Raw genomic sequence first — 13,541 nt, forward strand, 5'->3', positions numbered from 1 at the left:
TTAACTATGCATTAATGACTGTCGAAACAACACTGTGTTAACAGTCGTTAGAGTAACTTATTTTCTTGTCTTGTCCCAGTTGAAGGGTTGTGTGAGGGGATCCGGGCAGGCCTGGTGGACGTGGCTATCTGGGTGGGGACCTGTGCTGACTACCCCCGAGGAGACGCATCTACAGGGTGGAACTCCGTATCCAGGGTCTTCATAGAGGAGCTGCCCAAATGAGAGGCCGTCTTTATTAAGTGATGGGACCAGGCAAAATAGAGAAAGAACCCCTAACAATCCTTCTGAAGCCTTTGACTACATATCAGTTTTGTTTCTGGATGGGTTCCTAGTCTATGACAATGTCCTCTGGCCAATCAGACAACTTCAGTTGTGGCTAAATACAGTATCACTGATGTTCACTTGAATGTTTTGTACTACAGAAGGTAGGGTCTAGTATATTGAACACCTGAAATTAGATTTATTCCTCATTAGTCCCATTTCTGTTTAATAAAGCAAGATTTTGTCTGAGCTTGTAATCTGCTGAAGTCTTACATTTTTAAATGAATTACTGTCAATAAAGTAATCTTTTGTATGAATCAAGCATTGTGTTACTCATTACACTATAATATGTTTTCCTATCAGATAATACATTTTTGTGAAAATTGGTGAATTCATAAAGAAATGCATGTGTTGATATATTTTTCAAGTGACAAGTGAACACAGCACAGCTGTTAAATTTAATCTGAGGCTAAAAAAAGCTACCAAATGTTTTCCTATCAGAGAAGAGCATTCTTTGAAAATTGGTTTATGCATGACCAGGTGAATTCAAAAAGAAATGCATGTGTTGATATGTTTTTCAAGTGACAAGTGAACACATCACAGCTGTTAAATTTAATCTGAAGCTAAAAAAAGCTACCAAATGTTTTCCTATCAGAGAAGAACATTCTTTGAACATTGATTTATGCATGACCAGGTGAATTCATAAAAAATGCATGTGTTCATATCGTTTTGAAATGACAAGTGAACACAGAACAGCTGTAAAATGTTATCTGAAACAAAAAGCTAACAAATACAAAAGGAACATAAAACTTGAAACTTTAATAGAACATTTTACCTGAAAATAAATGGACTAATGCCAATTCAACACTGATATTTCAGATTAAGACTTCTGAAATTAACATTATTTCAAAGATGTTGAACAGTGCAATCAGTCTTCTGCGATCATTTCCAATGACATCATTCACATGAGGGTTTACATGCACTACAGCATGATGCCAATAAGTTAAATAAAAACAAATTGGGTGTACATTATACCCTGAAAATAGCAGGTATGCTCTTTTAATGTCGACGTTTAAATCAGACTTATATTACACACACACACATACGGTATTCACATCACAGTCAGCAGCCAGCAGCCTTGAAAGAATGGTTTCTTTTTGCTTTGATGTTTCACCCCCACATCCTGTACAGTACCTCCAGTGAGGTCTGTTCTTCTGTGATGCATCCAAGGAAGAGACAGAGAGACCAGTCTTTAATTACCAGCATTGTCAACATCATCTCTCTGAGAATGCCAAACCTCGAATGCATACTATAGATGAAAGTCCTGGTTTTTCATAGTGATAATAATATCTAATTCCACCACATGCTTTTGGAGTTGCTTTATGGTTGTTTTGACTCTGCTGCCAGAGGTGCATCCAGGTGATATGTCCGCTCCAGTTGTCCAGTTACCTGCTGTGACAGTTCTGGAGACTTCAGTTCATGGCTTACCTTATCTAGCACCACATACATTGTCTGAGTGTCCCTTCCTCTTTGTGGTCCTGCCATGGCTGTCTCCTTAGTCCTCCTCACTTCTGGCCCATCAGGAAGCGAGACACGTTCTCATAGACCACGAAGGTGATACAGCAGGCTGGGGTGACACGGATCAGGTTGGGCACCATGCCTTTATAGAACCCTACAGCTCCCTCATTCCTGTGGAGGAGGGACCAAAATAAACACAGTAGTCACTATGTGGAAAAACACCAGACTGAAATGTCAGCATTGGAATGGGCGTTAGCAAGCTTTCTCATGGCTCTCTGTAGGGTTAGAGTTTGAAGCTGCGGATCTTAGTTGCTTCACACTGTTATGTTACCAAACCCCATGAACATGGTTATATGCCCACTTAACAGTAAATTATAGCAAGTTTTGGCTAGTTAACCTAAAACTAGCTGTTTTTCGTGTATGTACTGTAAACCAACAGTGTGGTCTTGGCCTACCTCCATGTCCTCCTGACCACATCCAGGACTCCATTGTACTTATTATGCTGGTCCTGCAGGCGAGCCCGCACCACCTGGTAAGGGTATGTAGTAGCCACAGCAAATATTTTGGATAGAGCTGCCATTGTGATATATTCCAATGGATTCTGGTCAGACCGAGAGAGAGAGGTTGGAGGAGTGATGCCTGTGAGTCACTTACTTCACAAGCATTACGGTAATTCTTCCAGAAATCCTGCAACACTTAGAAGTGGGTTTTCTTTATGAGTAATTTAAAGGTTTATTACCCATATGGTTGAGTGATTAAAACTATGAACACATTTACATTAGGCGTGGTTATAGAAGTCTTAATGTTTCCTCACTCTGCAGGCTGCACTCACCAGTTTAGCTTCTGAAGGCATTTTCTTGTATTTGTTGTAGTCTCTCTTCAGCTCCTCATAGGCCATGAACTGCAATGCCCCGTGTGACGTGCCAAATAAACCAGGAACATACCCCTGGAGGATTAAACACTGGGGTCATTTTCTGTACCTGACAAATAAACTTTGTTTTAGCGCCAATTAAAGGTTATACATTATCTTCCAAATCCAATTGATATGATCATGGTATTTATAATATTGAAAAATACTTATAGCTGATATAAAAGACACTCATATCTTGAAAGACAATTTATCATATTGACTACCCAGGCTGTTCAATTCTGGTCCTGGAGGTCTGAAACACTTCTGTTTTTGTTTCTACCTGGTATTTAATTGCACTCAACTGGTGGCCCGGGTCTGAATTAGTCCCTTATTAGAAGGAGAGGATGACAACCAGAAGTGTTTTAGCCCTCCAGGACTGACATTGAACAGCTCTGCCCTGTGCATGATGTACCTACCTCTACTAACACTGACTTTGCTGATAACTTGAGGAAAAATGTACTTATTACTATGACTGTGAACAGCTGTGTAAAGTAGTTAAGTAAAAAGACTTTAAAGTACTACTTAAGTCGTTTTTTGGGGTATCTGTACTTTACTATTTATATTTTGGACAACTTTTACTTTAATACCTTCCTAAAGAAAATAATGTTTAAAAAAATAAGAAAATGGTGCCGTCTGGTTTGCTTAATATAAGGAATTTGAAATGATTTATACTTTTGCTTTTGATACTTAAGTATATTTTAGCAATTACATTTACTTTTGATACTTAAGTATATTTGAAACCAGATACTTAAGACTTTTACTCAAGTAGTATTTTACTGGGTGACTTTCACTTTTACTTGAGTGGTATGTATCTTTACTTTTACTGAAGTGGGATGACAATTGGGTACTTTTTCCACCACAGACTGTGAAATGTGGTTGTCTCACCTAGCTATTTTAGGATTAATGCATTAAATGTATATATGTCCCATGTAGCTCAGTTGGTAGAGAATGGCGTTTGCAACGCCAGGGTTGTGGGTTCGATTCCCACGGGGGTCCAGTATGAAAATATATGCACTCACTAACTGTAAGTCGCTCTGGATAAGAGCGTCTGCTAAATGACTAAAATGTAAATATCCCTCTGGACAAGAGTGTGCTAAATTGCTAAAATGTAAAATGGGGTACTACCCACCCTAGTGGTAGTCTATAAAACATGCATTAAAATCTTATGCAACTACAGTACATTCTGTCAAACTTCAATTAAAGCTGCAATATGTAACTTTTTGGGCAACCCGACCAAATTCACACAGAAATATGAGGTATAGGTATGTCACTCATTGAAAGCAAGTCTAAGAAGTGGTAGCTCTGTTCTACGAGGCTATTTCTATGCTTCTCGTTCTTAAGTTTCATTTTTGAGTCTTTTACTTTCGGTTTTGAACACATTTACATTTTAGTCATTTAGTACCAGCTTCAAACTGTTGAAAATGTAATATTTTGGGGTATGGAAAAGCTATTTCACAGCGGTTTAGATGGTACAATGATTCTCTACACTATACTTCCTTGTAAAATGAAATTAGGCTATTTGCTTCAATCACTGAACACAATCGGTGCTTATTAGAGACAGGTTTCTATTTGAGCCAGGCGACTATTTCCTTATTGCACACAGCTTTTGCTCAATAAAAGGTTGAAAAGACTCCCACACTGTTTATTGTGACCAGTATGACCAGCATAATAACCAGCATTATAATAACAAATCCATTGTAGATCAGACTTGCAAAGACTAGGCTGCCTATCATACACCCCGATTTCACGCATCAGCACAATAAAGAGCTCCGTGTTTTCTTTTTGGTGGCACCATGGCTAGCAATAATGAAATTAAAAAATGTGACTGTGGGAATATAAGAGCTGTGTCCATGGTAACCTCATTTAGACCCAGCGTTTATCTGAAACAGCCGTTTATCTGAAACAGCCGTTTATCTGAAACAGCCGTTTATCTGAAACAGCCGTTTATTTGCTGAAATGTTTGCAGATGCCCAGCTATTAAAAAGGACAGGTGGCTATTTGAGACTCAGCGTTTAATTGAAGATTTTACGGTACATTGCCTAATTTTAGGCTGTGAGGGATCATAAGGAGAAAACATGTTTACATATGACACCATTCACATGTCCTGCACATTCACTGGACCTGGACCTGACTTGTAAGCAGACAAGAAAGTCCTAATAAGCTCTATTCAGGATACAGCCATCATACATACAGATGACAAACCCTGGGTTATACTGAGCCTCACCCTGTACAGTCCAGGTATCCCCTCGTGCCGGTAGATCTTCACCAGTGCATCTATCATCCCTTTATACTGTTTCCTGGTGGGATCAGTGTTATACTGCAGCACCAGGCGAGTCTTAGTCACCCAGATAGGGTTGGTTAGGGTGAGAGTCAATACACCTGGAGACGGAGGAAACAGAGGTGAGTTTCTGACACACACACACAGCTGCATAAGTGTACAACATGAATTAAACCAAACTACAAGCTCTACGCTACACTACATGGAGCCTGTGAAGCATGGAGCTGGTGAAGACCCCTATCTCATTAAGGTTTATTAAAGTCACATGACACAGGGCAGCCAGTGTCTTTCTTTCCTTTTCCATTGTCTGTCAGTGAGTGCAGGGCATTAGTTTATTCCACTGAACTCTCTAACATGATTAGGCTAGGGTCAATCAAATCACATGACCGTATACAGCCAGAAAAATAATAAAAGTTCAGCAAATTGACCAATAACTGTATACATATGTAATTTTGCCTTAGTCAGAGGAGTCAAATATTTTGTTCCAACTAGTCAGTCACACGCCTGATTCAACCAATCAAAGTCTGGACTTGTGGAGCAGTCTATGATATGTTTATTTAGATGTGTGATGTTAACTGTTTGATCAAACAGTGTTGACCTTCGAAGTTGTGGTATTGACCACACACCACCACCAGTGTGTGTGTCCCTGGGGTCTAGACAGAGGCAGTACTAACCTGCTTGGGCGGCTGACAGCAGGTGTTCTGTGGCACTCAGTTCAGACTGACGGCTTTCCTTAGTGTACGCCTTAATGGCATTGTAACTGTGGGGGAAGTTAACACAGACAGAACAGAAAATTCATTGGACACTTCAATAGACAAATCCTGACGCTACCATTGCTATTTAAAAGTGCTAGAGTACAATGTAGAAATATTATCAACAGTCATGTTAAGTGATGAGTTCATAGTTGATTGGATAGACCAGGGGTTTTCAAACTGGGCTGCAGTGGGTCCGGCAATTTTTTGGGGCAATTTTTGGGAGGGTTTTTTAACGTGAAAAATTATTATTTTAGGAATAACGCTAGCTGCAACAGAATACCATTGTGGATACAATGTTTATGTCTCTGTGTCCAGAATGAAGGAAGTTAGAGGTAGTTTCACAAGCCCATGCCAACTAGCGTTAGTGCAATGACTTGAAGTCTACAGGAACAGTTAGCATGCTAACTGTTCCTGTTCTTCCGACTCTGGGGAAGTAGATAAATGGCTTCATTGCCAAAATCTCAAACTACCCCTTTAATATGGAGGCGATGATTGTGGACTACAGGAAAAAGAAGAGGACCGAGCACGACCCATTCTCATCGACGGGGCTGTAGTGGAGCAGGTTGAGAGCTTCAAGTTCCTTGCTGTCCACATCACCAACAAACTAACATGGTCCAAGCACACCAAGACAGTCGTGAAGAGGGCACGACAAAACCTATTCCCCCTAAGGAGACTGAAAAGATTTGGCATGGGTCCTCAGATCCTCAAAAGGTTCTACAGCTGCACCATCGAGAGCATCCTGACTGGTTGCATCAATGCCTGGTATGGCAACTGCTCGGCCTCCGACCGCAAGGCACTACAGAGGGTAGTGCGTACGGCCCAGTACATCACTGGGGCCAAGCTTCCTGCCATCCAGGACCTCTATACCAGGCGGTGTCAGAGGAAGGCCCTAAAAATGGTCAAAGACTCCAGCCACCCTAGTCATAGACTGTTCTCTCTGCTACTGCACGGCAAGTGGTACCGGAGCTCCAAGTCTAGGTCCAAGAGGCTTCTAAACAGCTTCTACCCCCAAGCCATAAGACTCCAGAACATCTAATCAAATGGCTACCCAGACTATTTGCATTTTGTTATAATGTCTGAGCAGAGGAACACAGCATTAGCCATGGCAAAATGCATAGAATTGCTGGAAATTAGCTTTAAAACTGCAGAATTGTCTCTCAGCTCCATGCCAAACTGTATAGAATTGCGGGAAATTAGCTTCAAAACAGTAACATTTTCTGTCAGCTCAATAGATAAATCTGTAGAGTTGCAGAAAATGTGCTTTACAACAGCAAAATTCTCTCTATGCCGCCGAGATACTGTACCTTTCGAGCTAATAATGTTAAGAGTTTACACTCCCTCTTCTAATTAACTGTGGGTAGGTGAAAATAATGAAACCGTCTACCAAATCTATTCATTTTCAAATGTTGATTACTCCTACTTGCCTTTACCATTCACCTGATGATAAGACAAGACTTTCTTAATTTTTTTGTCGCCAGTTTTCCTGGGCGGAAGTACCTGGAAATTCCAATAAATGTCGGCTGATGCATGCATGCTGTCATGTCATCCAGTGTCATATTGTAAAGATATTATCCCAGAGAAAGTAGAACGGTTTTACGTCTTCTGGTTATACTTACAAGAAGAAGTAGAGGCCCCATGATGCCCCAGCACCCCAGATGTTGGGGGTGACTCCTTGGTAGAGTCCTCGGACCCCCTCCTGCTGCCACACATTTCTCAAACAATGGATAATGCCATTATATTTAGGTCTCAGGTCCAGTCCATCACTCACTGCAGGAAAATGACAAGGCAGGGGAAAACATACACTGTCCGAGTCAACAGAACATCAACTGTCCATTTAAGTTACAGCCAGGTAGCTAGCTACTATGTTATTACCATGTGCCGATTGCATCATTTGCAGGTTCCCAATCTTACACCTGTCAAAGGCAGAAATTAGCTAGCTGCTGCCAGTCCCTTTTAGGCTGGACAAATAAACACCTTGTAGCTACTGTAAGAGTTTTAGAGCCACACATTGACATACATAACTTTACCTGCAAACCTGATTTTGACTAGGTCAAGAGGGTGCAGCACCAGTGTTGACACGACTCCTCCACCGAGTCCTGCAACCAAATTCTCTATTTTGACATGGCTGTAGACTTGCTGGATATGTCCAGTTATGGAGAAAGGTCTGCCACTTCCAGGTCCTGTTGCAGCTGTCTCTTTATTTGAAGTAGCAGGACTCATGTTTACCTTGCTATTCTGTGAATTTAGCTAGAATTAAGTTAACGCCAGCTACTTGATTATTCAGATCTTATTCAACAGAACGCGCACGGTATCGTGCTCCTGTTAAAATATAATCCCAGAATCCAAAAGGCACATACCTGAAGTAACCACATCATATTTTAAGACGTTTTAGTGACCCACGTTTTTGTCATGCGGTACAAGCTACATTTCTGTCTGGCACGACCTTTCCAATGACTCCTTCGAAGCAGATATGCCGAGTTCAAAACAACTGCATCTCGGAACTCGGAAATCTCAGACTTCCGACTTCAATGCGTTCAAGACAACTGGGAACTCTGAAAAAAACGAGCTTCGGCTGTGAAAAATATTTTGAACTGTCTTCCAAGTCGGGAACTCGGGCATCCATCATTTGACGTTGTTTTTTCCGAGTTCCCAGTTGTCTTGAACGCACCAAAAGCACCAATACTTTAGGAAATGTGACGCAATTTGGAGGACATTACTATCCCACAATGCAACAGTAAAAGGCACACCCCCGACCACCATGGCAGTCTGCGAGCCAGATTTGCAATAACCGCAGCGTATGTTATGAAGCTGTGTTTACGTCGGTGAACTGAAATTGTAAACAAAATGAGTTGCTTATGGATGGGTAATGTAAGTCCTGATATGTTACTTTAACAACTTTGCATGCATGGAAAACTATCATTAGCATATCCTAGCTCTTGTGTTACTCCCACTTTAGGATAGCTAGTGTTACCACCTCTCAGTGCTACCAACTAGCTCGTTAGCTAATAGATGCACCCTCAGGCATTTTCATTATTTGGCAAACGTTAGCTAGTTCTTGCTCACTGACAAGCCCCAAAGAGCCTCTAGTCTAGTGAAGCCTGTCATTTCCAGGTCTGAAAGACCACACTAAGTCAGTGTCCCGGAAAGTTTGAGAATATGTCCAGTTGAATGTAGCTACACTAAGTTACAGAGTGTAGGTAATTTACAGTAGCAAGCTAGAGTAGAGGTTTTCTGTTCAAGTTAGTGTTTTTCTCTCATCCCCTGTAGTTAGAGCCTTATATGGATGAGAAGTTCATCTCTCGTGCATTTGCCACCATGGGAGAGCTTGTGGTGGGGGTGAGAATCATCCGGAACAAAATGAACTGGTAAGACAGGAGAACATTAGGCTAATGCAATAGAAGGGTTATGAGTGATAATGACTGTTTTTTGTCTTTGGGGATGTCTAGTAGCTACTGTATATTACTATCACTATTCACCAACAGAAGAAATTGCACAAACACGACACGTACATGCATGTGTTTTGGACCTTCTCCACCTTGTGTAGGGGTGCGGCAGGCTATTGCTTTGTTGAGCTGGCGGACGAGGCCACTGCTGAGCGGTGTCTCAGGAAAGTAAACGGGAAGCCTCTCCCTGGAGCCACACCGGTACAGTGCCACCACACACACACACACAGCACTCAATGATTCCACATTTTTTCCCAATCCCGAATCGACTCATAGCTCCTACCTCCTACCCCTATCTCAGGCACTCTGAGAGGATTGGATATGTATAGGGCATATGGTGAACTCTTGATATACCCATTAACTTTATTAGAGATAAATAATGTCTGGAATAATCCATTCTGAACAAAACACTCTCTTCTCTACAGCCGAAGAGGTTCAAACTAAACCGTGCCACGTACGGAAGACAAGGAGAGAACAGGTATGTACTGCATGCCACTGAACTTACTCTGTCCAGGGACTAACAGAGCCTCCCTTCATACAGTAGTGAAGGTAGTTGTGTGTAGATGAAGGAAGACACTTTTACTCCATTAGTTTGGTATGTTCAAGTTGTTCTCTCCCATCATGGATGTAGGAAATATCCCAAATAATCCACACTTTTCATTCATTATTCATTATTAATAGCATATAGATTTTTTATAAATATTATGTATTTTCATAAAGGTTTTCTTTCCCTGTCAAAAACAGGGGTGGTTACTCAGACAACAGGTACAATCAGGTGTACTCGTACAACAACAACCAGTACTACCAACAGTACCCTGACCACTACTCCAACTGGGGCTATGACCAGAACACAGGCAGCTACGGAGGTTACAACTACAACCACTATGACTATAGCAACCAGGTGTGTGTGTGTGTGTCCCGCACACACACTGTATTGCTCTTTAATTATACATAAGTTGTACCCATTCTAATGACCACTGAATATGTGATGTTAGAGGTTAATAACTATGGTTCTCAGGGTTATGGTATGGCTATTGTGAGTAAAAACCTGTCTCTTTCTTTTAGGGTTATGGGGAGACTGAAGATGATGGACTGGAGTGTGAGTGCTCAGTTTTCTTTCATTTCTCTAGCTTCATGATACAAAAAAGCAGCTTAAATATTTGACACTATTTGACATAATGTATTGAACCCAGGCCTGGAGTATAGCCTACAAACTGTCCAGTCTGTCTGATATGTATGGCTCTCTTGCTGTGCCCCTTTGTCTGTGTGCCTGACTGTGTGATCTTACTGTGTGCCTTGTGTGTGCCTCCTGCAGACCCCATGGTGGCACTGGATGTGGTGGCAGCCAACAGGCAGTACATGGAGGAGAGTGAGGAGCTGTATGATGCCCTCATAGACTGCCACTGGCCTGCCCTGGAGCCTCCTGGTCCTACTACTGCCGCTGCACCATCCAAGGCATAGTAGAGCTAGCAGACTCCCTGGTCGACAGACAGCAACAGTCGGACTCTCAACCTCTCGATGTGGATTGTTTGGAACAGCCCAGTGTGAAGGTTCAAAGGGTAAAGGCATCTCGTCCTGCCTGCCAAGTGTAGCTGGTCTTCAGTGTCTCGTACTCTTGCGAACAGACCACAGTGTATGATTCGTGTGATTCGTGTGAACCCAGCTCCAGTGACTGAAAGGATGCCCCCCTCATGTTTGAATTGAATTATTATTTTTATCACTCACCCCCACTCATTTCTTTTGGGTTATTGGACACTGGTTTGGTTCCAATTGCCCAATGAACAGGCTTGTTTCGGTGCTTGATGTCTTTGTAATCATATCTTCAAGGACCGCGGTGCTAGTATTAGCCTCTGTCTTTCCCTCCCTCACATAGCTTCCTTTTTCATATTTATTGTCCACACTGGAAAATAGAATAATATTGAAATATAATCCCTATTCGACACCCTATTCAACCCATTGATTATCTATCTAGGGTCACTTGCTTCTTATTGTGGAGTGGAAGACTGTGTAGTAGGTGTTTTAAACCTTTCTCCTCCATGTTATAATTTGAAAGCTGTGGGACAGGCAGGGTTGTTGATTCTGCTTTGTGTAAATATTCGTCAACAGAAGAAAATGTGGAGGTGTGTGTTCATTCTCAATTAATCAGTAACACTTTATAATAACTTACATGAATAATACATTATAAATGCTTCATCAATTATTAATGCTTTTACATTTTTTCATATAATGAAATACTTAAATAGGTTATGAATGCTTATTCATGAGAGTTATTATAAAGTGTAACTGTTTCATCAATGTCAAATGGGATGTCCTGTTTAGCAGGATATGATGGTATTCTTTAAGGTTAGTCTACAGGTCACCTCATATTACTGTAGTAGAAATACAGTATCAGATCAGCTGGTTCAGTGTTAATAGCTCCAAGACCACATGCTGACTGCAGCAAAGAATATCAGTATCTACAAGCTCACATCACTAGTGTTCATATGTCTTGCTTTTGAAAATAAATACATGTGACATTGATGCTCAGAGACCGACATGTATTAAAAGCTAATTTTGATACATTTAATTAATTGTGCGATATTTGGAATATTTGGAATATTTCACTTTCTCTGGATGTAGGAGTAATAACATGAATTGGTGCGACTTGAGTTTTGCCATCAGCTGGAAGACTGTGTCCCCTTTTCTCAGCAGACAGAAGGAGGGCGGAGGGACGATGAGTCAGGTGAGAGGCAGCCTCACCGCTGCTCCCTCCCACCCCTCAGACTGACCATCAGATGTAGGTCATCAGTCCAGTAAAATATATATACACTGCTCAAAAAAATAAAGGGAACACTTAAACAACACATCCTAGATCTGAATGAATGAAATAATCTTATTAAATACTTTTTTCTTTACATAGTTGAATGTGCTGACAACAAAATCACACAAAAATTATCAATGGAAATCAAATGTATCAACCCATGGAGGTCTGGATTTGGAGTCCCCCTCAAAATTAAAGTGGAAAACCACACTACAGGCTGATCCAACTTTGATGTAATGTCCTTAAAACAAGTCAAAATGAGGCTCAGTAGTGTGTGGCCTCACATGCCTGTATGACCTCCCTACAACGCCTGGGCATGCTCCTGCTGAGGTGGCGGATGGTCTCCTGAGGGGATCTCCTCCCAGACCTGGACTCAAAGCATCCGCCAACTCCTGGACAGTCTGTGGTGCAACGTGGCGTTTGGATGGAGCGAGACATGATGTCCCAGATGTGCTCAATTGGATTCAGGTCTGGGGAACGGGCGGGCCAGTCCATAGCATCAATGCCTTCCTCTTGCAGGAACTGCTGACACACTCCAGCCACATGAGGTCTAGCATATGGGCCAACCGCACCAGCATATGGTCTCACAAGGGGTCTGAGGATCTCATCTCGGTACCTAATGGCAGTCAGGCTACCTCTGGCGAGCACATGGAGGGCTGTGCGGCCCCCCAAAGAAATGCCACCCCACACCATGACTGATCCACCGCCAAACCGGTCATGCTGGAGGATGTTGCAGACAGCAGAACGTTCTCCACGGCGTCTCCAGACTCTGTCACGTCTGTCACATGTGCTCAGTGTGAACCTGCTTTCATCTGTGAAGAGCACAGGGCGCCAGTGGCGAATTTGCCAATCTTGGTGTTCTCTGGCAAATGCCAACGTCCTGCACGGTGTTGGGCTGTAAGCACAACCCCCACCTGTGGACGTCGGGCCCTCTATACCACCCTCATGGAGTCTGTTTCTGACCGTTTGAGCAGACACATGCACATTTGTGGCCTGCTGGAGGTCATTTTGCAGGGCTCTGGCAGTGCTCCTCCTGCTCCTCCTTGCACAAAGGCGGAGGTAGCGGTCCTGCTGCTGGGTTGTTGCCCTCCTACGGTCTCCTCCACGTCTCCTGATGTACTGGCCTGTCTCCTGGTAGCGCCTCCATGCTCTGGACACTACGCTGACAGACACAGCAAACCTTCTTGCCACAGCTCGCATTGATGTGCCATCCTGGTTGTAGACTCCGTCTCATGCTACCACTAGAGTGAAAGCACCGCCAGCATTCAAAAGTGACCAAAACATCAGCCAGGAAGCATAGGAACTGAGAAGTGGTCTGTGGTCACCACCTGCAGAACCACTTCTTTATTGGGGGTGTCTTGCTAATTGCCTATAATTTCCACCTGTTGTCTATTCCATTTGCACAACAGCATGTGAAATGTATTGTCAATCAGCGTTGCTTCCTAAGTGGACAGTTTGATTTCACAGAAGTGTGATTGACTTGGAGTTACATTGTGTTGTTTAAGTGTTCCCTTTATTTTTTTGAGCAGTGTATTATGCTCACTTAGCGGTGCTTCACAAGTAATACAACAAATTA

The 13,541-nt window shown here is 42.3% G+C and overlaps 2 protein-coding genes across 3 annotated transcripts; one reads left to right on the forward strand and one right to left on the reverse strand.

Moving 5' to 3' along the window:
- Positions 1-1,061: 1,061 nt before the first annotated feature.
- LOC121543042 (mitochondrial folate transporter/carrier) lies at positions 1,062-8,286 on the reverse strand. 2 transcript variants are annotated; one of them, XR_005995978.2, is made up of 9 exons: positions 8,080-8,286; positions 7,750-7,957; positions 7,339-7,489; positions 5,642-5,727; positions 4,914-5,068; positions 2,612-2,725; positions 2,235-2,380; positions 1,750-1,950; positions 1,062-1,475 (listed from the first exon to the last, which is right to left on the reverse strand). XR_005995978.2 is itself a non-coding variant. In XM_041852734.2 (8 exons), the coding sequence occupies exons 1-8, from the start codon at positions 8,095-8,097 to the stop codon at positions 1,827-1,829; spliced, it is 1,002 nt and encodes a 333-aa protein (XP_041708668.1). In that variant the 5' UTR covers positions 8,098-8,286; the 3' UTR covers positions 1,062-1,826. The 2 variants fall into 2 exon arrangements, 1 of the variants encoding a protein (XP_041708668.1); XM_041852734.2 differs by having other exon boundaries at positions 1,062-1,950.
- A 153-nt stretch (positions 8,287-8,439) lies between these two features.
- LOC121543041 (tRNA selenocysteine 1-associated protein 1) lies at positions 8,440-11,731 on the forward strand. The gene is made up of 7 exons (XM_041852733.2): positions 8,440-8,590; positions 8,990-9,087; positions 9,267-9,366; positions 9,591-9,643; positions 9,910-10,066; positions 10,231-10,264; positions 10,481-11,731. Exons 1-7 carry the CDS (start codon positions 8,567-8,569, stop codon positions 10,624-10,626), a joined length of 612 nt encoding a protein of 203 aa, XP_041708667.1. The 5' UTR covers positions 8,440-8,566; the 3' UTR covers positions 10,627-11,731.
- The last annotated feature ends 1,810 nt before the right edge of the window (positions 11,732-13,541 follow it).

The sequence above is a fragment of the Coregonus clupeaformis genome, unplaced genomic scaffold (genome assembly GCF_020615455.1).
Source record: "Coregonus clupeaformis isolate EN_2021a unplaced genomic scaffold, ASM2061545v1 scaf5877, whole genome shotgun sequence".
NCBI lineage: Eukaryota > Metazoa > Chordata > Actinopteri > Salmoniformes > Salmonidae > Coregonus > Coregonus clupeaformis.